This window comes from Cygnus olor, chromosome 5 (assembly GCF_009769625.2).
Source record: "Cygnus olor isolate bCygOlo1 chromosome 5, bCygOlo1.pri.v2, whole genome shotgun sequence".
NCBI classification, from domain to species: domain Eukaryota; kingdom Metazoa; phylum Chordata; class Aves; order Anseriformes; family Anatidae; genus Cygnus; species Cygnus olor.
The window spans coordinates 31,927,965-31,954,569 of NC_049173.1; the positions used below are offsets into that span (position 1 = coordinate 31,927,965).

The window sequence follows — 26,605 nt, forward strand, 5'->3', positions numbered from 1 at the left end:
CTGCTTTTAGCCCCTGCTCCCGCAGCGGGGTGAGCTCCCCGTGTGGGGCACGGGCGGGTGGAGCCCAGGTGTGGGGTGGAGGTTCCCCAATCTCCCTGCAAGCCCAGGCGTGCATCAAAGGCACCTGGCTGCCTCCTCCTCCTCCTCCCTTTTTCTGCATGTTGCCGCCCAAAAGAGCAAATTTTCACCCCGTACCCGTCCTCCTCCTGCTCTGCCCCACCAAAGCTCTGCCTCGAGGTGCAGGGTGACATGGGGTTTGGGGGGAAGGAAATCCCAGCCAAGACATTGATTTTATTTTTTAAGAATTAAAAAAAGAAAAAAAAAAACAACGAACAAACAAATAAACATAAAAAAAACAACAGACAGAACTTCCTGAAAACAGCTTCCTACCTCATAATTTCACAGAAATTAGCTTGGAAACGTTGTTTGCTCTCCCCCGCTCCCAATACCTGCTTCGGGCTCTGCCCTTTCACCCCCCACAGCCCCCCCTCCCGGGCCTAAGCATCGCCAGCTCGTCCTGCTTGAGGGGGTCCAGGAAGGGGCTCTGCCCCTGCCCCATCCGCCCACAGCAGCGGGGGCAAAGCCGAGCCCCCTTCTCCCCTCCAAGCCTGCCTCTGGGGTTCCAAGGGAGGGCACAGGCAGCCCCACTGGGCTTGGACCCCCACCCTGAAGGTATCTGCTCCAGCAGCCCCCCACAGAAGCTTGGCACTGACATTTTGTGGGGGATGCAGAGTCGGCACTGCCTGCGAGCTTAGGTACCGCGTTTTTGGGTACTGTTTTTCCAGGTACCCTTTTTTGGGTACCTTTTTTTTGGGTACCATGTTTTTGGGTACCTCTTTCCCACCTCCAGCATCGCTGGCGCAGCACAGCCCCAGGGCTCAGCCCAGAGGCTTCGCCCCTCCTGACAGCAGGATGCCCGTTGCCCCAGCGCTAATGAGTTAATAAATTCATTTCTGACTAAGAAATTAGACCCTTAAGAAAAAAACCACGAGCCCGCTTTCGCCCACCCCCCCCTTCCCCATATCACCCCCCCAAAGTAACTGCGGTTCGTTTAGAGATCCTGGTGGCAGCGAGCGCCCTCCGTGCCAGCACTGGTGGCTATGGGCAGGGTTTGGGGACGGCCAGGTGGCAGCGGTGGCCGACCTCTGGTGGGGCCTGGCAGCTGCAGGACGGGCTCGGGGCGCTAGTCCTTGGGCGGCTTCTTGCTGCGGGTGTTCCACATGCCGCGCTTGGAGTGGTAGTAGTGGTAAAAGTTCCTGAGACGTAGGCGCTCCACCTCCAGCCCGCTCTGAAGGACCCTACAGCCGGACAGAGGGACAAACGCTCAGGGAAAAGGAGGGCACGGACACAGCTGGGGGCGCCCCAAAGCCAGGTCGTGGCCTTGGGAAGCCGAACACCCCCTCGGAGGTGGCTCGAAGGCGCAGGTGACACAACCTGACAATGGGAAGGGCCCAAAGCAGAGCGGAGGCCAGCCATGCCCACGGGGGAGGGTTCAGAGGTCCCGGTGCCCCCATCCTCACCTGTCCAGGAGCTCCCAGTCCTCCCCGCCCCAACGGTCCCTGAACTCCTCCGTGTTCATCCCTCCGACGCGGTCAAAGTCTGACTTGTAGATGCCGAAGAGGCCAAAGCCATTCACCTCCCAGTAACCTGCGGGGGAGAGCAGCGGGACCCCCGCCCCGCCAAAACATCACCCTCGGGTGCTCCCTACTGCCAGAGGCCCAGCCATGGGAGCACCCCATCCCAAACCCCCCTTTCAGCCATCCCTTTCCACCACGGGTCTGCCCCCATCACTGCCACCTCCTGCTGTGGCTGGTTCACAGGGTGACACCACAGTTTTTGGAGCACCCTTGGGCTCAAAGCCCGTCTCACCAAAGCAGACCACACTCATCCTCTCGCGTGACCGAGCACGACTGTAACCCAAACCCGACACCACAGCGATGCTTGGGCACGCAGGGGGCAGTGCCTAGGACACCACTCACCGTTGGGCTCCCGTGGGGAGCTGCCGCAGCTCAGCCTCATGACGATGGGCGCGTAGGCCAGCTTCCCCTCCACGCAGTGCTTCCGGATGCTGTCCAGGATGTTGGCAGGGAAGTGGATGTGCAGGTCACACAGGAACACGATGCTGTGCCCGTCCTGCAGGAGGGGACAAGACGCGGCCACAAGGTTTGCGGACAAACAGCCCCAAGCCCCACCAGAAGCCACAAGCGAGGGGAGCAGTGGTTCCTACCCACAGCTCACCTCAACCATGTCCACACCAGCCTGCAGCCCGGCCGAGCGCTCGAAGTTGCCCATGCGCCGCAGGTACTGGTAGCTGCGGAGAGAGACCGGGGCAGTCAGCATTGGTGGTGGAAGGGGACAAAAGCGAGAGGGACTGAGAATAGCAGAGAGGATTGGCCCTGTGAGCCTTGTGAGGACCATAGTGGGATGTGGATGGGGTTCAGGGGTCTTTGGGGTAGGTTACCGGGGCAGCTTGGCATCCTGCAGGGCTTTCTCAACGTCCATGTCATCACTGTCAAAGTCCACCAGGATGACGTTGAAGTTGGCGTCCTTCGTAGCCTCGTACAGACCGGCCATGTCCGAGATGAACTGCTGGACCCAGCGCGCTTGGTTCTTCACTGCCAGGCACAGCCACAGAAGTCTCTCAGACCTCGGGATCCCAGCAATGAAAGTCCCAAGAGCACGCCCAACCACACCAGCACCCCATCTCATGAGATCAGATAACCTCAGCATCACTGTGGACCTGGCCTCCTGAGACAGCCCTGCTCAGTGGTTGCCCAAGACCCCAGAAAAGATGCTTGGCACTACCATGGTCATGGGGATGTCCCTACACCCCTCTGCCCAACACAGTGTGTGCTGCAAGCCACAGTTCATACCCTCTTGGCTGCCAGCAGAGCCTTGGGCCAGCCTGGAGGATGCAGTGGGCAGCAGGAACAACAGACACCCCGAAGAGCCACGTCCTGCCGTTACCTACCAGGTACCACGAAGTGCACCATGATGTCCTGCTTCCAGCTGAGCTGCAGAGGCTGGCACAGGATGGGTTTGCCATACAAGATGCTCCAGGTGCTGGGCTGGGGCTCGGTGACCCCCAGGGCTGGCCCCTCAGGGTTGGTCTCGGCACTGTCATCCTGCTTGCCATGGTGCAGGAGGACATAGACGTACTCAGAGAGCCGCACCGTGCGCTGGCCCCGCTCCGCCAGCTCCAGCTCCAGCAGGTAGCGGTTCCCTCGGGCTGTGTCCCGGCGCTTCTCCACGTTGACGATCCTCAGAAGGGTGTAGATGCTGCAGGGAGAGGAGAAGCAGCTGAAGCCACCACTGCCACGAGCTCTGCTCCCCGTGCTTGAGGGGCTGGGCTGAACCTGGTATAACCTAACCACCTTCTACAACTCAGTAATGTGTCTGTCCACGTGGGAAGCAGTGGGTATTGTTTACCTGGACTTCAGCAATGCATTTGATGCTGTTTCCCACAGCCTTCTACTAGACAAACTGCCAAAACACAGACTGGATAGGTGGACTGTAAGATGGGCCAGCAGTTTGCACTCAGAGGATGCTGAGCAATGACTTACTCAGGCTAAAGAACCTGAGCAAAGTCTGAAGGAGTTGGGTCTGTTCACCCTGGGGAAGAAAAGGCTCGGGGGGGGACCTCATCACAGTATTCCAGTTCTTAAAGGGCAGCTACGAGGAGGACCAAGGCTCTTCCCTAGGAGCCACATCAAGACAAGGTACAGCAGACACAAGCTGCACCAGGAGAGGTTCTGTCTTGATATAAGCCAATTTATTTTTTTTTTTACAGTGAGAACAACCACTCGCTGGAACAACCTGCCCAGGGACATGGTAGCATCCCCACCACCGGAGGTTTTCAAGATGTGACTGGAAAGGGTGTCAGGCAATCTTGTCTAGGCTCCTTTTTCCCTCCCCAGAGGTTGGGCCCGATGATCTTCCGAGGTCCCTTCCAACCCCTATGATTCTAACCCAATGTCAGGATCCCTCGGTCCCAAAAAGCCAACGGGGGCAAAAAGGCAGGACCCCCACCTCCCGCCCACACCCTGCTGCCTCCCTACCCGCCGTTCTTCTCATTGAGCTTCTCCATGTACTGGGCCACCACGTCGACCACCTCGCTCTCGCTCAGCTGCAGGTTGCCCGAGACATTGCAGCGCAGGTCGTTCCAGTCGGAGCGCAGGAGCTCGAAGTCCACCGAGCTGACGCTGAACGTCCTCTGCCAGTTGATGGAGTCCTCCAGCCAGCTCTGCGGCAGCTCTGCCGTCTCGTAGCTGTAGTCCGAGACCTCCTCCTCTTCCTCCTCCTCCTGGCCCTTTCCCTCCTGCTGGGACGCCGTCAGCTCCGACATCTTCAGAAAGGATGTCACCCTCGTCCCCACCTCGGAGGAGTTGTAATCGGTGGTGGCAGCCACCCTGCCCGGGGCAGCAGTCGTGTCCTCGCGGGTCTCCCGGCTGAAGATCCCCTCGGCCCCCAGTTCTTCCCATTTGTTCACCCGCTCCCACCTCCTGCTTCCCATCCACGTGCTCTTCCTCCTGGCCGCATCTCTTTCTTTGGAGATGTTGCTCAAGAGCCAAGGGGTCCGGTGACCGGGGACGGCTCGGAGCTTGCCGGAGGTGATGGGATGTCTCTGAGGGGTCCTGGAGTGAAGGTGCACTTTCTTCAGAGGCTTTGGGTAAAGGAAGATGCCGGGGAAGACAGGCTCCTGGGCAGGGGTTTTGCGCTTGCCCATCTGCAGCCTGGTCACGTACACCTTCTCCTGGGTTTTCCGGGGTTTTTTGTCCTTCTTGGACACCATGGGCTTGTTGGGACCTGGTGTTTTGGCTCTTCCACCAAAGATAGGAACAGAGAAGTGGGGTTGGAGGCTCAGGGCCCCAGCATGCTTGGAGGATGCCAGCAGCCCTAGCTCATCTTCCTTGCCCTTGCTGGGCTCCTGGGGTAGCCACTGGAGCATCCTCCCGTTGACTCGCTCCTGCATGGGTCCTGTAGCCCCATAGCCATGGGGACCCTCGGGGGTGGCTGCAGGGCTGGGGGTAGCCAGGGGCATGCTCCACCTTCCCATGCCTGCCTCCTCCTGCACCTGGTCCCGCTTGTGGCGAAAGCTGTAGTACTCCAGCTCGTCCCCATAATCCTTGGTGATCGGCAGGATCTCCTTCTTTTTGGCTCTGGTTACCGGCTCGAGGTTTTTCTTGGCTTCAGGAGGTGGGTCGGTAGGCTCAGGGCTGTCTGCTCCATCCTGCTCCTCCTCATCGTCCTCAAGAAAATCTAGGAAGCAAAGCCAGAGGTAAATACCCAGAGGGTTCAGGCCATTCTGCAGCACGATGGCTCAAGACAAGCAGGCAAAGCTCGTCTCCCTAAGGAGGATAAACCTGAAAACTGCCCCGAGGTGAGGGAGACTGAGGTGGCAGGTGCTGAGTGATGCACGCCAAGAACAGGGGTGAGAAATTCTGCTAATTAACCCCTCCAAACCTCGGCTAATTAACCCCTCCAAATCCTGGCACTACTCCCATCTCACCTGGGAGCAAACCTAGCCTGCACCAAGAGCAGGGAAGGCTCTGAAAAAGCCTGGCTTCTCCCCAGGAATCCCTGCCTGCACAGGCATCCCCAAAGTCCACACCGGGCCCAGCTCGGAGAGACCAACCCAATGCTGAATCAAACCTGGGTGACGCTAATAACAGCTCGATTGGAGAGGAGAGGCAGAGCAATCAGACAATTAAATAGTGGGCTTGCAGGACAAGAGAGGGAAAAACCACGCTGGTCTCCTCTTACAGATGCTGCAGCCACAGCTGCTTTCAGCCTGGGAGATGCAGCTTCAAAAAGCAGGGAGGGTGAATCCCCGAGCCCCCAGCAGCAGCACATCACCGGAGGCATCCCAATACGTTGCCTCTCGCAGCAGGTGGGCCGGTGGGTCAGGATGCCAGGTCCTCAGCCCCGTGCCAAGCTGCTGATAGATGCCCGAAAGCTGCCAGCGGGCAGGCATGACTCACTGTCTGGGCTGAGGAAGAGAAACGCTCGCTGGCGTGGGTCCTCCTCTTCCTCATCCATCTTCATGTACTTATAAAAACCAAACCTGAGAGACAGAGATGAAAGATGAGGTCCTGCAGATAAGGGAGGGGTGCTCGCGGGTGGGCGGGCGCGTGCTGCCTCGCACACACACACACGAGTGCATGGGGGAACGTCCCCAACCACAGCCCGACTCTGGGATGGGAGCTGGGACCCCAAACCCAGCCCAGGAGCCCACGAGATGGAGGTGGCCCTTTGCTGAGGACAGGGCTCGGGGTCGCGCCCCGACACTTACTTCTCCAGGTAGAGCGGGGACTCCCGATAGAAGCACTTGTTCTCGGTCTCCATGTGAGTGAGGCGTGTAAAGTCGTTGGGGTACACGAACGAGAGGTAGACCTGGGGAGCCGAGCACACGGCCGTCACCCCTGCGCAGGGTGGGCTCACTCTGAGGATGTGGGGGACGGGTGGGGGGCACCCCAACAGCCAGGAGACCTCAGCTCCATCCCAGCACCATAAACACACCGTGGGGTGCTCATCTCGGACCCCCTCAGGTCAAGAGGGGGAAGCTCAGCCTGACCCTCCAGCCGGGGACGGCTCCTGGCGTTTAACCAGGTGGACACGGCCCTGCCAAGCCAAACCCCGAAACGAGGGCAGGACCTTTGGCAGGCATCCCATGGGAGCGTGACCCCGTTCCTCCCGCAGGCGTTGTGGGGAGACACTTACGAATTGCAGGCCCTGGTAGCGGGCGATGGGGAAGTCCTTCACCACGTAGGTGGGGCTGTAGGCACAGGGCACCAGCACGTTCTCCACTCGGGATGGCTCTATCGCAGGGGCTGAAGAGAGGCAGCTGCAGCTCAGCCCCAGCCTGTGCTCTTCCACCCCTGCAACCCCCTCCCACATTACAGTTTGTAGCCCAGACCATCCCAAATCGCTCCCTGTAGAGCTGTCCTTCACCTTCAAGACGGGCAGAAGGCAGGGAACATGCTCTAGGTACCTGGGGCAGCCAGGTCCTGCCTTTTTCGTTGAATCACAGGATGGTTTGGGTTGGAAGGGACCTAAGAAGTCACGGAGCAGTGCACAGACCCGGTCCCAGGCACTTACTGAGGAAGAAGGTGTCCCTCGGGTCGGGCTTCAGCATGTCAGCCCCATGCTCGTCCTGCTGCGCCTCCCAGAGGTAGCTCCCGCTGTGGCTGGCCAGGGACTGTGGGATGTGCTCCACGTGGTTCATCTTCAGGGACGACTCATCTGCGGGGAGCAAGGGCAGAGGCTGGACCCCACAGGCGCCCACCTCAGGGCTCGCCCTCCAGCCTCCAAGCACTGTCCCACCATCCCTAGGGAGCCGGGAGCACCCTCCAAGGCGGCACATCCCAGCCTCTGTCCCCATCCCACCTGGAAGGCTCAGGGGATTGGGGATTCCCCCTCCTGTCCCCATTTGTTCACCCAGGACACAGTGTGGGAGACGGGTCTGGGGGGAGAGGGGAGCCCTGGGGACCCCCCTGTGACTGTGAGGGGAACCTGGCTGAGCCCCACTGCTCAGCACCGGTTCCCGTGTCCCCCCTTGCCCAGCAGGGACGCAAGGGACATGCCCCCCAAAAAGAGACACACGCACACACACACACACGTGCTCTGTGACCCCAAACTGATGGTGGTCCTCACTGGGAACAGCACGCCCCACAAATTCCCAGCTCCTGCGGAGCCGATGAGCCTGCACCTGTGCAAACCCAGCTCCTTCAGCCCTCTCACGGGCTTGCAGACCCTGTGACTAATCAGCCTGATAATTACTGACATCAGCTAATGACACAGAGGGACAGGGTACGGCTGATCTCAGCCGGGAGCCCCAGCTCTGATTACAGCATCGCTCGCCACAAACACAAGGGATGGCAGCACGCAGAGGCTTCAGCTCCCAAGGACACGGGAATTAAGCCACGAGCGCCGTTCCCCTTCAAGCTGCAGGTAAACACAACGCGAGCTTGTTTTTGCCCTTTCTTCTATTTAAGGATTCATGCGACACGTTGTCCTTGGCTATTAAGCAGCCCCCAGAGTGCTCAAAGGGAGGTCACCGTGCTCTGGTCACCTCAGTCCCACGCAGAGCTGCCTGTCCCTAGCACCCAAGGGCGCCCTGCGAGGCAACAGGCAGGTCCTGAAGCTAGCAGCACCACAACCGCTGCTTTTCGCTGTGGAGTGTGGGGAGATGTGGGACACGTCGCCTCGGATCAACGGACCCAGGGCTCCCCGTACGTCCCCATGCAGCAAACCGAGGTCGGGCTGCAGCCCCTGGAAAAGGCTGGAGCAAGGGAAAGGGAAAAGCTTTTGGAGGAACCCCAAGGACAGGCACCTCCTGCGTGGCTTGGCTTTTCCCTGGGATGCTGCTGGGCTCCAAAGGGAGCTCGGAGGCAGGAGCGTGCCAACACTGACGGATAGTGGCTGGGGGGGATTTATCTCAGCCTCATCCATCTCCTGGGCACTGGCATCAGCAGCTCAGCCCCCTCCATCCCTCTTCTCCCCACTGATCCCCGTGCGCTGCCCGTCCTGTTGCCTCATCAGAAACCTTCGAGGGCATGTTTGATAACCGGCTCCCAAGCACGGTGAGTGCAGGACCCATCTATCAAGCACTTTCTTGCTGCCCGGCCGGGGAAGGGGCAGGAAGCAGAAGATCTATAGATTTAATTAAATCCCCCGCCATCCATCCCCACCTAGATGACAGCTCCTCATAACTCAGGGCTGGGCCGAGGAGCTGAGCTGCTCGCCGAGGAACCAGGTCTCTTTAGGAGGGTGAAGGCTGAAGTGCAGCAGCCACGGGAGCTGCGTTTCCATGGTGTGTCACCTCCAACATCCCGTTTTTGGGCGGGCCACAGAGCGATGGGGTGCCTAGGGAGGTCCCGGGTGGTCCTTACCTGTGTACAGAGAGATGTAGGAGGAGTCGATCACCTCGAACTTCAAGCTGGGAAGGAAAACTCGCCACTAGGAAAAGAAGGACAGGGAGGATCAGTGGGAGGACGGGCCCTCATCCACCCTCAGCTCTCAGGAATTCTTCTGCATCGTTCCCAGCCCCAACCCTGCAGGGGTGGAAGGAGAGGTAGGGCTGACCCTACACAGGTCCAGACCCATCTCCTGCCTTAACCCAAGGTGGTCTGGGCTTATTCCGTGGGTGGCTGGAGAGGACAAGGCTCCCAGAGGTGGGACAGAGGGGCTCATGCTACCTGCTGGCTGGGACTGCCACATATTCCAGTTATTTGTGGTCCTTCCAGGCCAGGCAGGATAGATCCAGCCCTGCTTCAGCAGCAGCCTCTTCACCAGCATCAACAACATCACAGGGGCAGCACAAATGTGGGCAGTGCCTTGGCAGGGCAGGGACAACGTCAAGGATCAAGACCGTGACCAAAGCCCTAAAATACACCGAGCCCCAAAACACATTCTCCTTCCTCTGTCTCTCCCCAGGGCTGCAAAACGCCGGTGGTGAGGACCACAACCCACACCAGCCACTGCAGGAAACCAGCACAGTCCAAAGCAGGTCACGAAGCAACCCACTGCAAATTCCTGCTGCCTTCTTCATGACTCGTTTGAATGCAGCTTAAGCTGATCTGGGGTACGTCAAGTTTGCATTGACTTACGAGGGTCTTCCCAGCTGCCTGCACCAATGTGACTACATGTTAAAAGCATGCCTTCAGATGGATGCGAGCCTTTGTCCAGACAAGCCTTTAAGCACCCCCAGGGAGAGATGCATTAGGGTCCTTTTTTGTTGTTGTTTCTTTGCAACCATCTGCGAGGCTTCCCTCCCTCCAGCAAAAAATGCCTTCCCCACCCCCCATTTGTTTTTCACATCAGAAATCCAGATCTTATCAGCGCTGGATGCACTGGGACCGGAGCCCTCGGAGGGTGAGGTTGAGAGATGAGGAGGAGAGAGGCGAGGAAGGGGAGTTGTCAGCCTCTCTCCCCGATGCTTTGCTGGCACAAGTCTGACTGCAGTGATTAATGGCTGTTTGGGAGAAAGGAAACCTTGGCGAAAGAGCTGACATCTTCCCCTCCCAAAAAAAAAAAAAGCCCGAGCTCCTGAGATGTATGCTTCAGGGCAGCGCAGGCAAGGCAGGCAAGTTCAGATTTGAAGCTCCTGGTATCTCTGAAAAGAGGGTGGGAAGAAAAAAAGAGACCCAAGGTAACAAGGTGGGCTGACAGCTCGAGGTGACAGTCACAGACAGTCCTGGATTGGACCTGTGGCTGTCCCGATCTTACCCACGGTCTGGGCTCCCCCAAAAAGGGACATTTCCTCCTTTTCCCAATTCTCTTCTGTACAGAGCAAGAGGGAAGGGGAGGGGATGGGACTGGTTGTGCAGCGCTGGTGTCTGACCACCACTGCAGCCCAGAGCAGAGTCACTCTGTTAGCATCCATTACAGGAGGTCCAGGGGCACAAATGGGGGATGACAGGGTCTTTAGGTCCCTAAAAGCCGTCGACACGCAAGGATCGGACAAGGTGCGAGAAAAGCATGCTGTGTAGGAACAGCCCGGGTGAGCGAGTCCCAACTCTGCTCCAAACCAAGGAGAAATCCTGGCTTTGTTTCGGGATAAAGCACTTGAAGGCACACCAGGAGAAGCCCCGTTAATGGCTTTGATGACGCGATGAAGTAAACCTGGGAGGAGGAGCACAGGGAGCATTTACTCACCCCAACCTCCACGTGGTCCGAACCTCGGTCGTCTTGCTTATGGAGCAGCTCGAAGTAGTAGCGCCTGGACGACATGAGGCTGCATAAGAGGAGAAAAGGCTGTTTAGGAAATATGCCTGTTACTGCTTCCAGCACGATGGGGAGCCCCTGGACCCTCAGCGCCAGAGGAGCTCTCTGGAAACTGCCTCTGCCTTGCTCACATGTGGCTAAACTTCTTGGGGTGGGGAGAAAGGCACAGTGAGCAGGATATCTGCTGCCCAACTCGACCGTGGAGAAGCCTTATAAGAACTGGTCCCCACCTCGTAGTGCCCAACACATCTGAGCCCTGGGCGAGTGTTGTTTTTTTGGGGGAAGGGACTGTGGAGGAAAAGCTGGTCAGGGTCATGGCGCAGCTTACCGCAGAGGCTTGGAGACCTGCGAGCTGAACTTGGTGAACTCCCCCGGGGCCGTCCACTCGGTGCCCAGCTGGGGGAAGGAAAAAGGAGCGTGTGAGAACCGCTGGGCCAAGCAGGCACAAGCCCAAATTCAGACAGGCGGCAAGGAGCAATCCTCCGCCTCCACCAGGCACTGTGCCACGCTGCAGAAAAGCTCCTCAGGAAGGAGGACAGAGGACTCTACCCCAGGGTCCCCCTGTCCCCCCGGCATGTGGCACTCCTGGCACAGGAGCTTGCCATCAGCCATGATCAGCAAGATCCCAAAGGCACATAGGTGTGGGGACAGACCACAGGGTGTCCAGTTTACCAAGAAAATCCAGGAGCAGCCGATCCCCTATCCTGGGACATGAGCTTTGGTAGCTACAACTAAGATGTGACCAAGGAGCAGATGATACTTCAGAAGCCAAACTTGAGCCTGGCCAGGGGCAGAGATGGGAGGCCTGGCCTGGCTAAGATGGCCTGGCATTTCCCAGGAGGACGAAGCAGCAGGAGAAGCTGCCTCTGACAAAGTCACCCACGAACTCTGCTTGCTCTTTTAAGAGCTGCTGCAGCAGAGGGACTCATCAAAGGGAGATTTTGTGGTGGGGACGGTGCCTATGGGTTCAAGACACCATTAACTGAGTACTGGGGATCCCCACAGCACAGTCAGGCAGGGTATTAGCATGCTGGAAACGAGAGGCACCCCAAGGGAGGAGACGCCCTCAGCAGGAGCTCGAGCATCCCTGGTGCAAGCTAACCCCGAGGACAACGGTGCGCACCTTGCCCACAAACGCAGCCAGCCGGGAGTTGGACGGGCTCTCGTCAGAGCTGAGCCAGAACTCCGAGTTGTCATCTGATGCCACGGAAAACTGGAAATCCCCTGGGGAGAGCGGAGGAGAAGGTCACCACGGAGGGATACAGCAGTCCTGGCAGCCTGGGCCGGGTGGCTGAAGGTGACAGCTTCTCCTTGTGACCCAGGGAAACAGAGGGATGGATGGACAGAGGCAACAGGCTGCCCCAGACCCCACGCTGTGCTCTCCTGGGTGGGACCAGGGCTTTGTCTCCATTCAAAACAACCACAGAAAAGGATCTTTGCCCCAAAGGGGCAAGCCAGGGGATTTGGGACTCTCTTCTGTCCTCCCCTTCTGTCCTTATGTGGTCCAAGAAGAGGGGAAGGAGGCAGCTTCTCCACATCACAGCAGGGGGAGAAGAGGCCGAGCTCCATCACTCACCATCCTTGAAGGGGTGGATGTAGCCAAAAATCCTCAGCCCGTAGTTCTTCCACTTGGGCGACACGGCCAGCTTCTTCACTGTGGTGCGGGTCTGGGGATGCAAAAGCACCCATGGTTCATGCCTTGCACCAACACCACCCGCCCCTTGTCCTCCTGGGGTCTTGTACCCCTAAAACCAGAGGGGACACGGCGGTCCCATCGCCACCCAGATCCCTCCATCTCGGCTCTGGAGCTCGGCTGTCTCCAATGGAAATGACCTGCCTGAACAGGACCCAAAACCTGAAGGCTAAGGTCTCGGGGAAGGGCCAAGCTCACAGCAAGGGGAGATGAAGAAGCGCCCAGAGAGGGACGAGCAACCCCCCCCCTCCCACCCACCACCTTTGGGTCCGGGACTCACATGGGGAAAGAGCGGAAAATGGAGGTTCTTCCTCAGGTGCCTCACGGCTCCTCCGCACCAGTCTTCGAAGACGTGCAGGTTTGCCTTCCCTTTGTACTGTGGGATGAGAGTGCCGGGGAAGAGGGGGGGAGGTAAGTGGGGCACCTCCCCAGGACAGCATCAGGGAAGGCTGAAATGTGGACGGGGCCGTCACCCATGCTAACAACCAAGAGAAAGGCTGATCCCCATCCCTGTGCCAGCCCCACGGTCACAGCACCAAATCCCAGCAGATAATCCTCCTCCTGCTGCTGCAAGGGCATCCTTTGGCTCCCAGGCAAGCTCATACAAGGGCTGATTCCCTTATGGGTATGACAGCAAAAGCTCGTCCCCATCATCACCCATCCCACTGGCACCAGAAGGCTGGGTGGAGGGGACCACGTGATGCTACCACATCCCTGGACAGCAGGGTTGTGGCTGTGCTTCCCCTCCACCATCACCTCCTGCCTGCATACCTGTTCATCCCAGGGCAAAGCCTGCTTGGTCAGGTTGAGTTTGGGGTGCCTGGCAGCTCGGTCGGACCACGAGCCCCTGGAAAGCCAGCCATCCAAATCCTGTCCGTCCTGCCAAGGAAGCAGGAGAGGGAGGTGAGAGACGCAGGGCATCGGGACCAGTCTGCTGCAGAAGGAGGCCCCCCTACACATAAATGTCTCATTTGGGATGTCAAGCATTTCCAAACCAAGGGAAAAGCTTTCCAGGATAAATGCAAAGGAAAGCAGGGCACCCCAGCACAAAAACATATTGGCGAGGTGTCCCAGGGAGCAGGGCTTCAAAAATGTTCCAGCTAAATGCATTTCCCATCCTCTGTCGAAAGTGCTCCTGCTCCTAAACAGCACGCTTTCTGTTCATCCAAAACACTTGGCCGGTCCTACAGGCTCCTGGAAAGGGAGCATCTGGGGCTTTGTTTCCAAAAGAGCAGAAGCCTGGGCAATAATGCAATCTGTGTGTCTGCGCCTCCCTGCTCCCCTCTTCCTTTAAGGGGGATTAGGTTAATCCCATCACTCGGGTCTCATAATTTAGAAGGGATTAGGGGAACAGTCACTTGCCGAAAAAGTGGCACAGAAGAGCCGTGTGCTTTTGGAGCTTCCCCTGCACTAACACCGGCAGAGGCCAGAGCAAGCAGGTGAGCCCGAGACAAGGAAGGATGGGAAGGGATGAGCGACACGGGGCCAAAACCTCACACTTCAGCCCCAGTGCCCTCCGAGCAGGGACACGCTGTGTGGTCACTCTGAGGCTGCCTGACCCCAGAGGACTCACAGTCCCCCGTGGACTTGGATGGGGACGGAAAGACAGTGTCATCCCCCCCCAAAAGAGGAGCCAAGCGTCCCCAAAAGCAGCAGCGAGCCCGCTCCAGAACCGCAGTGCCGGCAAAACCCAGCCCGTTAAGATGTGCAGCGCCAAGGAAATAATTAGCAAACTTTGCCTAAATGAGCTCATTACCGTCCCGGAGGAGGGGAACGATGACCTTGGAAGGCATTATTAGGGAGGAGGCGTAATCATGCTCCCTGGGAAAGCCAGGATGCAATTACAGAGCAGCCTCACCAGAACACCCCAGCATCGGGGCCAGGGTGTCCTGCACACAGGGGCAGGGAAAACAGCAAAATTAAAAAAAAAAAAAAAAAGAGCAAAACTAAAGGATCGGTGGTGCCAACAGCAAGATCCACACCAATGCCTGGCACACGCTTGGAGCACAGTGGGAGTAAAGTTTCCCATCTTTGCGTTTAAGCTGCAGCTGTTGCTCCGGATTCAGGGAGCCTCTTCGATGCCTCTCCAGGCATCCAACCTGCTCTGAAGCATCTTTGCCACACAGCGAAGGGCTGCTCTTTTGGTAAGCAACGGGGCTTGCTGTCCCCATCCCGAGAACCACAACAGGACCAGGGCTGCCTGCCTGGGGCCCCCGAGCAAGAGGAAAGCAGGCAGGAGGCTGAGCAGTGTGACAAGAAGGCAGCAGCAGGCAGAGAGCATCCTCCAGGGGGGAGAAATGCAGGGAGAGCCTGCAGTGAGAGGAGGACAGGGATGCTGGCATCTCCTCCGAGGGCCCTTGCGATGGCAGGTGCAGAGTGAAAAGCACTGGGGGGAGCGCGGCTCACTGTCACCACTCTCACTGTCAGTTCCCACTGACTGGAAGAGTTTTGGGAAACATAACCCTCATTTTTAAAAAAAAGGAAAGAAGGAAGACCCAGGGAGCTACAGGCTGGTCAGGCTCACCTCTGTGCCTGGCAAGATCATGGAGAAGATCCTCCTGGAAACTGTGCTAAGGACCAGCGAAAATAAGGAGGTGACAGCCCACGTGGCTTCACTAAGGGCAGATCATGCCTGACAAAGCTGGTGGCCTCCTACCATGGCGTTACAGTATTGGTGGATAGGGGAAGAGCAACATCATCTGCCCAGAGAAGCTGTTGATGCCCCATCCCTGGAGGTGTTCAAGGCCAGGCTGGATGGGGCTAGGGGCAGCCTGGTCTGGTGGGGGGTGTCTCTGTCCATGGCAGGGGGTTGGAACCAGCTGGGTTTTAAGGTGCCTTCCAACCCAAACCATTCTGTGGTTCTAGGACCATGTGCAACGGGGCAGGGGGTGAAGAGCGAGCTCACCCTGCTCTACAGCCAAGTGCTGTCTCCCAGAGCAGCAGTGCCGGCCCACTGCCACACATGGAGGCAGCTCCCACCACAGCCAGCTGGCTGGAAAGCTCCCAGGGGCCTGGTGACAACCAGGTGAACAGAGGACAGCAGGGTGTCCTCACGGCACAGATGTCAAGTGCCTCCTGTTAGCAAGGTGAGACCACACCTGGGCCACTGGGTCCAGGCTGGGGCTCTCCAGTACGAGACAGACGTTGACAAACAGGACTGAGCCAAGAGGAGGTTACCAAGACACACAGGACACAGGGGAGGGTGGCCTTGCCCAGTGAAGCAGGACCTTATTGCCCTCGACACCTACGTAACAGTACGTAGAGGACGCCAGACTTCTCAGACAGGGCAAGAGACAACAGGCACAGGTTGCAATGCTGAAAGCTTCGCGGGAGCGTGTTAGGGAATTTATTTTCCACCACGAGAGGTGTCCAACAGAACCAGAGAGGTTGTGTCCTCTCCATCCTTGGGCCTACTCCAGACTCGGAGCCCCCTGCTCTACTTGGCCAGGTGTTGAGGCACCAGACTCGGGCCAGGGATCTCGGCCGGTCCCACCCCACCTCAGACACGTTACAGCTCCCGTTACCACCTGCTCCTCCTCACGGCTCTCGCTGGAGTCCTCGGCCTTCCCCCGCCGTGCCAATGCCTGGGCTGATGCCGGCCGCCTGCCAGGGTCCGTCACCTCCGCCAGCCGCTCACCATCTGCAACACCAACAGGGAACTGGTGAGCGGGACCACGGCCACCCCCCTCATCCCAGATCCCTCTGGCATCCTTCGCCCTGAGAGGCTGTGGATGCCCCATCCCTGGAGGTGTTCAAGGCCAGGTTGGACGAGGCCCTGGGCAACCTGATCTAGTGGGTGGCATCCCTGCCCATGGCAGGGGGTTGGAACTGGGTGATCTTTGAGGTCCCTTCCAACCAGAGCCATTCTACGACCCCATCACCACAAGATGCTCCTGGGCCTTTCCTGGAGCCACCTCCTCACCCTGGGGCCGGGATGGACGGGGTGACAGTGAGGCGGGTTCTGGCTGTAATTCCCTTTGTTGCATTCGTCCTAAGCAGCTTGCGGTGGCTCGCCAGCATCAGGTTTAATTACTCCTCTCACAGCCCTTTGACGTAAGAGACAGGATAAGCTCCCGCGGGACCTCGGCTGTCTGTCCAGCGCTGGGGACAGCACTGAGCTCTGCCATGAATTAGACTCAATCCAAGCATGGCGTGGAAACTAAAATCGCAGAATATCCTGAGGTGGGAGGTACCCACGAAGATCATCAAGGCCAAATCCTGACTCCACAAGGCAACCAAAGAGTCAAGCCATCTAGGAGCATTGCCCAAATGCTTCTTGAACACCAGCATGCCTGGGGCCATGATCATGTCTATGGGCAGCCTGTTCTGGTGCTTGACCACTCTCTCAGTGAGGACCCTTTTCCTAATACCCAGTTGAAACCTCCTCTGATGTAGCTTCAAGCAATCCCTTCGCATCCCACCACCAGAGAAAAGAGATCAGCACCCCCTCTGCACTCCCCACCATGAGGACATGGCGGGCAGCCAGGGGGTCTCCTCTTCTCCAAGCTGAACCAAACAAGCATCCTCAGCTGCTCCTCATAAGCCGTGCCCTCTGGGCCTTTCAGCACCTTTGCTGCCCTCCTTTGGGCACACTAATATTTTTATACCCTTCTCACATCATGGAGCCTAGAACTTCACACAGCCTATGCACGCATCCCGGGTGGGATGCTCCCATCTATCCAGCTCTCTCTGTAGGGCCTCCCTACCCTCAAGGGAACCAACAGCTCTTCTTAATTTAGCATCATCTGCAAATTTACTTAGTTTAGGACTCAACCCACGTCCCAGTGCTCTGATGTAACCAGAGAGAAACCAGCCCAGCCTGCCCCATGGGCTGTGCATGGGACAAGGACAGGTCCCAGCCCTCCTCCCACTGGTCCCCAGCTCTCCTGGGGCATCCCACACCTCTGACCTCACCACACTGACCACCTTTTCCCCCCAAAAAATCTCTCCAAATATGTCTTCCTGCCCGCTAAAGGGGAAGAAGGGATCCTACACCCACCGAGGGAGCTCAGGGACCCACTGCAGATGGCTTCGTTACCGGGTGCTGCGATAATTAGTGCCAGCCTACAGGCTCCCCTCTGCAGCTTGCACTGATCTTCTTTGGCTGCCAGGGAGGGTTCACATTAAAACGCCCTCGCTTTGCAGTGTGAAAATAATCTGCTTCCCCCAAAATAACAGAGCAGACTTGAAAACTGTATTAGCTATCTCTGGGAGGGGCGGCAAACCCCCTTCGCTCACCACAACAGATGGATGCCTGCGAAACTTTTAAACAAGCACGGAGGACCCCAAAACCAGCACGGCAGCCCCCTGATGACCACAGCGGGGTCCCCCCTTACCAACAACCCCGCACCCCAGTGAGAAAACCCCTCGGGGAGCCTAAAACACCACAACTAGTGACAGGTCCCCACGGACAGCAGGAGGAGTGGGGTGGGGGGCACCGAGATGCCCCCCACTCTCCATCCCCTCGTCTAGCAGCCCCGGGGGGCTTGTCCCTACCCGATGCCATTAGCATTCAGGCGGCCGCGCAGCCCATGTCTCCTTGGAGATGGCGGCACAAATCCCGTCCCTAGCGCAGCGCGGGAACAGGAAATTAAGCTCTAAAGCCCCCTTATTCTGCTCTCAGCCATTATTCAGCCCTGGCAGCTTCGGCTTTCTCCTGGCAGCTCCCTGCCTCCCTCCCACGTCTTTAGACACGCATCGTTCCTCCTGCGACCCCATCGAGGTTGAGAAGGGGAGCGTCGCGGGGGCGAATGGGACCGGCTCCAGCTCTGCAGACCCTCCCCGTTCCCATACATCCTCTCCGGGAAGACCTGAGCTAGCAGCATCCCAGGCTGCAGGACACGGAGGCATGTGGCTGTGGCCTTCCATTCACTGCACAGATGCTGCCCCCAGTTTTGGGTCCGGTATATGCGGTATTGGGGAAATTGGAGCGAGGTTAGCAGAAATGCACGCAGTGAAAGAGGAGTCACCACACGGAGGCAGGCACCTGCCTCTACCCCACGCAAAGCAGAGTCTGAGATGCAAAAATTCAATTTTAGCCATGCAAAACCAGCCAGGGTGAGGTCGGTCCCCAAGCACACCATCATCACCTCCCCCAGCAAGACAGCCGTGGAGCAGGAGGTGCTGCTGCTCCTACATCCCCCAGCCTTACAGTCCTCTACAGGAACACCACAGCAAGAGATGCTCTTGCCAATGAATTCACTCATATCCCAGCCCTGCCGCTACAAATTCATTAGGGCAGGGTTAATTGCGCCTGCATGCTTTCAGCAAAACCCTCTCTTCTTAGCAAGGATAGGGAGGCAAGCGTGTGCTCAGAGAGGTGGCCGCATCCCAGGAGGAGGAAAAGCGCCAGCAAAGCCATGGAAAAAGGTTTCCGCGACAATGTTTGTTCTTCAGCAATTCAAATATTGGGTAGGAAAGTCAAGGACAGGCTTTGGCCCAAAAAATAAGTGCTAATCAGCCTGGCTGCAGCATGTGGGAACTGAAAATGAGCACCCCCCCTTGAGAAAGGGAGGGAAAGGCCAGCATCTCGTACCAGCCAGCAATGGGTTGGGAAGGAAAAGGCTCCCCGAGACGGAGCCCGTCAGCACAGGAGCAAAGGCCTGTCCCCGAGGAATGAGCCAGACCTCTGGTTTTCCACAACCGCAGCCACACAAACCCGCTCCGTGCCGCTCCAGCCAGCCAGGACCGCGGCGCACAGAGGCCCTTTCAAGCTGCGAATTCCTGCCTTCCTCTTCCCCTCCTGCTCCGCCGGCGGCACGCGGCTGGCTCGCCCCGAACACAGCCCCTTTCTTCGGGCAGGCTCTGGAGCTGGGATTTCTCCTGCTGCCTTGATTCGAGGCCAACCCTGCCAAATCGGGGGGAGATGCCCCTCAGTGATGCTTTCTCCCTAATCGTTCCCAAGGCGGTGCTGAGAGCTCACTCTGCTCTTGCCCACCCAGAGGAGTCTCTGGGGATAAATGTGAAGCATGTGAAGCCAGCGAGCTGAGCTGCCTGTCCCCAAACCCAGCAAGCCGAGCTCCCCGTCCCACCCCTCCAGCTCTTCCCGTGTCCCTCGCACGGATGGGAGATGCTGCCAAAGGGTTCGCAACCAGGCACGCGCCACCCCACTGGATGTAAAATCAGGGATGGATGTAAAACCCTCCCCACCTCTCCTCCAGACCCAGCCAGGCTCGTGCAAGCCGTCTCCCTCCTCCCAGCACCCTGCTGTCATTATCAGCATCCCCAGGCAACGCCAAGAAAGAACAGAAGAGCAGCCCTCGCCTCCAAAGCAGAGGGTGCTGGAAGCCCAGCCCCAAAGAGGGGACAAAGGCACTGGCGAGCCTCATTGTTCGGCTCCTGGCCCCACTCCGCAGCAAAGCCCAGAGGCAGCAGCGAGGATAAAAGGCTCCTAGGAGATGCTGCTGTACGGGGAGGAGCATCCCCTCTCCTCTCCCTTCCCCAAAGCAAACCCCGACTGGGTGCTGCCAGCAAGACGAAAAGCCCAGCACCAAATTTCCAAGCACATCAACCAGGTGGGATTTGGGGCACAAATGGGTTATTTGCCATCACGTTCCCCCTGAGCCTTTGCCTGGTTGCTCCTCTCGCTGCTCGTCCCCTCCTAGCAGGGCCCTGCACCAGCCCACCTGCAAGGTGCTGGTGAAGATACAGGTGAGGTGTTTGGGGCCAGGAAGAGCTGGGAAATGAGGACGGTCAAGCAAGATATCGAATTTGCACTGAAGCCCCCCAAAATCTTGTGCTAAAAACAGAACTCAATTTGTAAATGCCACCACAGAGCCTCCAGAGTTTGGTTTCCCAGGCTCCACAGCACCTACAGGGGGGCACAGAGGGATTTGGGGTTTGGTTGCCCCCCCAAAAAGCCAGCAGCACTAGCAGTGCAGGCTGCTGCAGGATGTTTCAGCTGCCCCAATGAGCAAACCACGAGCGGAGTGATGCAAACGGGGATGGAGAGATGTTGCTCGGTGCTCCCGACCGAGAAATCTCCCCAGAGGCAAGCATCTGCTCTTGTCTTCCTCTTTCTACCGAACTGGAGATGCTAAAGCAAGCTGGATCTTACTCCAAGCCAACCACCGGCAGCACCTCCACCACCTGCCCCCGAAATATCGGCAGACTGGGCTGCACCAGTTGCAAAACCATCTCGGTGTCTTCAGAGCTGCATCCTTACAGCCTGACCCTCCTGGCGAAGAGATGCAGAGAGGCAGCAGCTCAACTCACGCACAAAAAAAGCGTGGAACATCAGGACGGAGATGTAACAACCCCGTCAAAGCCCGGCCCTGCGGTCTAACCAAGGCTACAGACGGAGCTTTACTGCTTACAGAAACCCAAGCCCTGGGTTTGCTGCTCCTTGGCATCCCGGTGATGGGGTGAGATGCAGGAGCATCTGCTGAGGGCCAGGTTTTGGGTACGCTCGGTACCTGACCTCCCATCTTGTGAGGCTGAAACGCCTCGGCGAGATCTGCGCACGTCCTTTTCTCCTCCAGAGGCTGTGTGCTGACCTCGGAATTTTTAGGGTGCTTTTGAGCTCCCCGAGCTCAGGAAGGGACAGGCACAAAGCTCTCCCAGCCCCGTCACCCCTCTCCAGAGGGAGCCTGGCCACCCCAAGGTGCCATCCCAGCGGATAATTACCAACAGCTCGGTGCTCATCGCCGTCATGCAGCCTCTGAGTCAGCAGCCAGCAGCGCGAGCTTCCCCCACCGACGGGCTGCCGAGCGATTACAACCAGGCAGCCAGAGTCGATACTGCAAACTCCTCTCAAGGCCACAAAAACCATCGGTGCATCTGTCCGGGAGGTTGGGACGAGGCAGAGGACCACATGTGGCATCCCAAGGAGGGACACAGACCAGTGGCCGGGCAGGGATATCTCCCCTGACACCACTGCTCCCGGCAGCTTCGCTCGTGCCACGGGAGATGGTAACGGGATGGACCTGCAGCACCTTCCTCTGCTGATCGGTGGTTTCTTGGAGCTCATCGGGCTCCAAAACATCAACGCCTCAAACAGGCAGCCCCACATCCCCATGCTTGGCCCCAAATCCTTCTGGGCACCCAGAGCTCCCCAGCTCCCACCTCCCTGCACCCCTGTCAGTCTCCATCCTCCCGTTTCATTTCATTTGACACCAGCCCCAAAGCACCTCACGGTGGCCGGCGCCTGTGTTATGTCCTCCCCGTCCTCCCCCAGGAACTTCCAGCAGCCTTGGGTGCTTTTGAACCTTTGCTTGGCTTTTAAATTAAACTTGAGAGGGCACAGAGGGGGCTGCCGGGCTGGTGGCCAGGCTGGGGACGCAGCAGCTTCCCCACATCCCACAGCAGGGCTAGGGGCAGACACAGAGGAGATGGATGGTGACCCCAGCATCACCAGCCCCACGGCAAAAAGAGACTTCAAACGAAGCCTGGAGATGAACAAAACAGCAAGAAATTCATTTTTAGCAAAAGCCCACATTAAAGAGACTGAGGAGTATTTTTTGTTGGGTTCTTTAATGTCTTTTTTTTTTTCCTCCAGTTTTTTAAGAGAACTCAAGCTGTTGGAAGAGGTGATGCACCTCCCCTGCTGTGCAAAACGGTGCTGGGGAGGACCAGGACCCTGCAGAGCTACAGGGACGCTCCGACAGTGCTCCGGCACCCTCTGCATCACATCCCAACCCAGCTGGGCACTGGGCACCAGTTCCTCCCCCCCTCATTTGGGGTCTGACCTACTCAGGGTACCCGCACCGGGGACCCTGTAGAGGATATCCTTTATATATCTATCTATATATCCTTTAAAGGACCCTTTAGAGGATAAAAGGCACCCTAAAGGAGCATCACCTGTCGCGGCTCAGGATGCAGAGGGGATGCTGAGCCCCCTGTCCCTGACAGCTCTGGGATTTCTGCTGAGGCAGGAGCCAGAAACGTGAGCTCTTAGCCCCCTCCCAGACATCACAAAGGGGAAGCAGGAGGACTGTTTGGATTAATTAGGTGTAGCCCATCATTTCACTTAATTACCAAGCCTTGCAGTTGTCCCCACCCCGTTTTAAGGAGCAGCTCAGTGCTCAGCCAGGGCAGAGGTGCCCAGGGCAGCTCAGAGCTGCGCTGCCACGTTTCCGAGCCACACGCCAGCTCGTTTTCCAGCCCCAAAGCTCCGAGACAGCCCCTGCCTCCCAAGGACAGGACTCACTTGTCTGCCTGCCTCCTCCTCCTCCCCTTCCAGCAGCTCTTGGCAGGGCAGGAGCGGTTACAAAGAGCCGATTCAGGGCAGTGGGGCCGCCATGAGGAGGGAAAGGGCTCCCCGGGGGAGGCCCAGGGGATAGCACGGAGGGTAAGACAGCGGCTCTGGGGACAGCTGCTGCCATCCGCCGCGCTCAGCCTCCCCGTGAGCACCGCTGCCCTTCCACAAGGGCGACCGAGCCTTTTCAAAGGGCTCTTTCTAATCCTCTCCCCTACCTGCACCTCTGAAGAAAGGAATAAAGCCGCCCAGCTTCACAAGCGTGCCAGCCTTCCAATTAAAAAAAAAAAAAAAGCATGTGAACCAACAAGATGTGCTCGGGATGCTGCACGTCAGCCCGAATTCACTCCTTCCTGCTGTCCCTAGGGGAACAGGCGAGGACGGGGTGTGCAGGCAGCGATGCTCACAGCTCCTCCCGGAGAAGCACAGCGCTCCCCACTTCAGCGTTTTGGATGGAGGTGGGAATTGCTCCGGCATCCAGCAGGGCCCGAGAAGGTCCAGGGCAGCTCAGCCAGCAGCTGGGCAGCTCGTGAGGTTCAGCAAGGCCAAGTGCAAGGTCCTGCAGCACTGCACCCAGCCCGTGCCAGCACAAGAGGAATGGAGTTTTCAGAGCAAGCTGGAACACCTCCTCTATGAAAAAGGGTTGAGAGTGCTGGGCATGCTCAGCCCGGTAAAGAGAAGGCTCCGGGGAGACTCGTTGCAGCCTTTCCATACTTAAAGGGAGCTCTTAAGAAAGATGGATAGGATGAGGGTTTTAAATTGTAGATTTAGACTGGAGGTAAGAAAGAAATCCTTCACTCTGAGGGCGGTGAGGCACTGAGCAGGCTGCCCCGAGCAGTTTTAGGTGCTCCATCATTGGAAGAGCTCAAAGTTGGGTTGGACAGGGCTTTGGGCAACCCGGTCTGGTGGAAGGTGTCCCTGCCTACAGCATGGGGGCTGGACTAGCAGGTCTTTAAGGTCCCTTCCAACCCAAAACATTGTGATTTATGATCTCAGCACCCCCCAAACCAGCACTGCCTCTGCTCACAGCATTTTGGGGGAGTTCTCTAGGCCACCCCGCACAAAGCCCTGCTAGATTTTCCTCCCCATTTTGGCTTTGGATAGAGCCATCGCCCTCCTCCAACAAATATCCCACACCCATCGCAGGACCCTCCCGAAACCAGGATCCCAGCACATCTGCTGCTCCTTTGGCACCAGCAAGAGCCCCGCGCATGCGATCACTGCTCCAGCGAGGTGGCAGCCAGGGAGCAGGACCAGCCAAGCACCCCTGCTAAGAGCTATTTTAAATGTCTACTGTAATTTTTTTTTTCGTCTGTTCTTCCCCTTTTCTTCCATTTTATTTTTTTTCCTTTCCACCTGGCACGCAAGAATTTCCACCCCATTGACTCAGTGCGGTTTCCAGCCGGGATAACACTGTAATGGTCTCATTATTTCAGATGAGGAATCTGTGTGTTAAATTAGGCAGAGAAGGGTAATTATCTACTTGTGGGAGATAAGGAGAAAGGGGGTATTTCTTTTATATTTTTTGTTTTTTAATCAGGGACATGATGCCAGCATGGTTCCCAGCTAAGTCCCCAACCACGCTGCTCCAGGTCCTTGTGTGAGTGCCTGCCAGGCCACCGGACCCCACAAACCCCCCAAAAATCCCACCCCCCCATGCTCAGACCCCCTCCACGCATACCTCTTGGCCTGGCCCACCCCTACCTTGCCCCCAACAGAGCTGCCAGGAAGACTCATGCCGCACACCTTCAGCTTCCAGAAAGCCTGTGGGCTCAGTGCCACTTGGTTTAATGAGTAATTAACCCTTCCAAGCACCTCCTGCTGGCTGACGCAAGCCAGGCAGCATCCTCTGAGGCAAGCTGAGAGGTCTTGGGCACCCCCTGGTTCTCTTGGTCACAGCTTCCCAGCCACCTCTCCCACTCCAGACACAAGCGTCCCCCAAATCCCCACGGGCTCTGGGGCTGGGGACACCTTTAAGCTCAGAAGATCAGGTACCGGCCGTGCCAAAACCTGTTTTTCCCCCAGCTTTTAGGCAGCCACGTCCCCAGATGCTGGGTCTGAATCTCCACCACGTACACCACGGCGTGGAACAAGCCCAGAGCCCAGCAGAAAGCACCAGAGCACCGTCCTCACCCAGCACCTTCAAACCCATTTCTCCTTACGCAGCCCTAAGAGCATTCCCCCCGCTGCGATCCCCAGGCTCTTTTTCCCCCACCTTTCTCCCCCAAAATGAGGATCCCACCGGGAGCTCGTCTTTTCAGGGCTTTCTGCCGGGAGCCAGAGCACGGCGATGCATCTCGCTGCTACAGCAAACAGCATCCCCTCGCCCCCCGAGCACCGTAACGGGCCAGCACGGATGCGGGGCACATACAGGAGGTGGCGGGGGAGAGCAGGAGCAGGCACCCACCGGATTCAGCACCCCTAAAACACAGCCAGGGAACGTGCTTTTGCTCTGAGCATCCTCCTCGGAGAGGAGGAAAACCTCACCCAGAGGGACTACAACGGACGGACAGCCAGGCTTGCCATCCCGCACCATCTGCCAGTCCCGAAAGAGGACTTTTTCTGCCCTAAAAAGGCTCCCAGGCAGCCTCTTTGGGGTTAGACTTCTGTAATTTGGGGGTTTCCTGATAAGCACGATCCTGCAGCAGAAAAAAGAAAACAAGCAGCGCTCCCTGCAAGTGCTCCTCGGAGATGATGCCCAAGCAAATCTCATTTCCTGCTCCTCTTATTGGCGTTATCCCGATTGCACCGGTGGGGCTTGAAAATCTGCAGGATCATGCTGCTCCTGCAGTCAGAAACTTTGGGTTTAGCAGCTGAGAGACTTCACCAGCCTCAATCTGCTCAGAAAAGTCATTCCTCCCCTCTACGAGCACCAACTCCTCATTCCTTTCCCATGATTTTAGGGTACAAAGCACTAAAAATAAATAAATAAATAAATAAAATGGGAGACAGGTTCTTCCTGCAAGCCCATCAGAAACATTTCAAACTCAAGTTTTGGCCCACCTGTCAAATATTTCGTGCAGTTTCACACCAGGCAAACAGCCCAACGAGGTCTGCAAGGCGGAAAGCTGGGGGTCCATCAGCGTGAAGCCCCTCGCCCAGCCGCTCCCCTGGGGCTAAGCTTTTGGGGGACCACAGCACCGGGCCCTCAGGGCTAGTCATGCTGCAGCCTTCCACATCCCTTCCCAGGTAGGAGAGGGGTTTGGGGGTTTCTAGGGGGGTCCCCACGGAGGGGATGGGGATGCTCTGGGGACGGGGACCTGCATCACTGCCTGGGTGCCCCCGGGTTTATGGACAGCTTTCTTTTGTTAGCACGAAGAAGCAAATGGCTGGGAAAAGAGGTGGGAAACCCTCAAGAAAAGAAAATAACAGAGTAATAAATTTAAAAAATAATAAAATAAATAATAATAAAAAAATGGAAAATAATAATAAAATGAAAATAAATAATATTAATAATAATAATAAAAGCCCCGAGGACTCCTCGGCTCCCTCCCGAGGGTGCAGGGCTATGGATGGAGGTGACACCGCCTGTAGGGGAAATATGGGATGGATGGGGCAAGAGGGGAGACACCGGGGAGGGGGGTCAACGCCCACCGGGGGGTCCCTGTGATCCCAAGGGAGGGGTCCCGGGGGTCTCGAGGCGGGGGTCCCGAGGGATGGGGGGATTACCTCTGCCGTAGGCGAAGGGGATGCGGAGGGCGCGCCCCTGGCGCACCAGGCTGATGTGGAGGTAGGTGAACCAGACGGCGAAGGTGAGCAGCGCCAGCAGCAGCAGCAGCTTCAGCTGCTTGCGGATCTTCTTCACCGGGAGCCGCGGCATCACCGCCCGCCGCCGCCGCCCCCCCTCCTCCTCCTCCTCCTCTTCCTCCCACCGGTGTCGCCCCCCCGCCAGCCGCCCACCGCCCCCAGCCCCCCGCCGCCGCCTAGCCCCGGCCCCTCGGGCCCCCGGCCGCCGCTAGGGGCCGGCAGCGGGGCAGGGGCGGCGGCGGCGG

The 26,605-nt window shown here is 57.8% G+C and overlaps 1 protein-coding gene across 1 annotated transcript; it reads right to left on the bottom strand.

Moving 5' to 3' along the window:
* Positions 1–784: 784 nt before the first annotated feature.
* Positions 785–26,521, bottom strand: B4GALNT4 (beta-1,4-N-acetyl-galactosaminyltransferase 4). The gene is made up of 20 exons (XM_040557752.1): positions 26,283–26,521; positions 15,946–16,058; positions 13,190–13,297; positions 12,699–12,794; positions 12,302–12,392; positions 11,849–11,949; positions 11,054–11,121; positions 10,657–10,735; positions 8,892–8,958; positions 7,099–7,242; positions 6,721–6,830; positions 6,293–6,393; positions 5,982–6,064; positions 4,059–5,259; positions 2,972–3,279; positions 2,462–2,615; positions 2,239–2,311; positions 1,980–2,133; positions 1,521–1,647; positions 785–1,298 (listed from the first exon to the last, which is right to left on the bottom strand). Exons 1-20 carry the CDS (start codon positions 26,431–26,433, stop codon positions 1,184–1,186), a joined length of 3,444 nt encoding a protein of 1,147 aa, XP_040413686.1. The 5' UTR covers positions 26,434–26,521; the 3' UTR covers positions 785–1,183.
* Between the last annotated feature and the right edge of the window lie 84 nt (positions 26,522–26,605).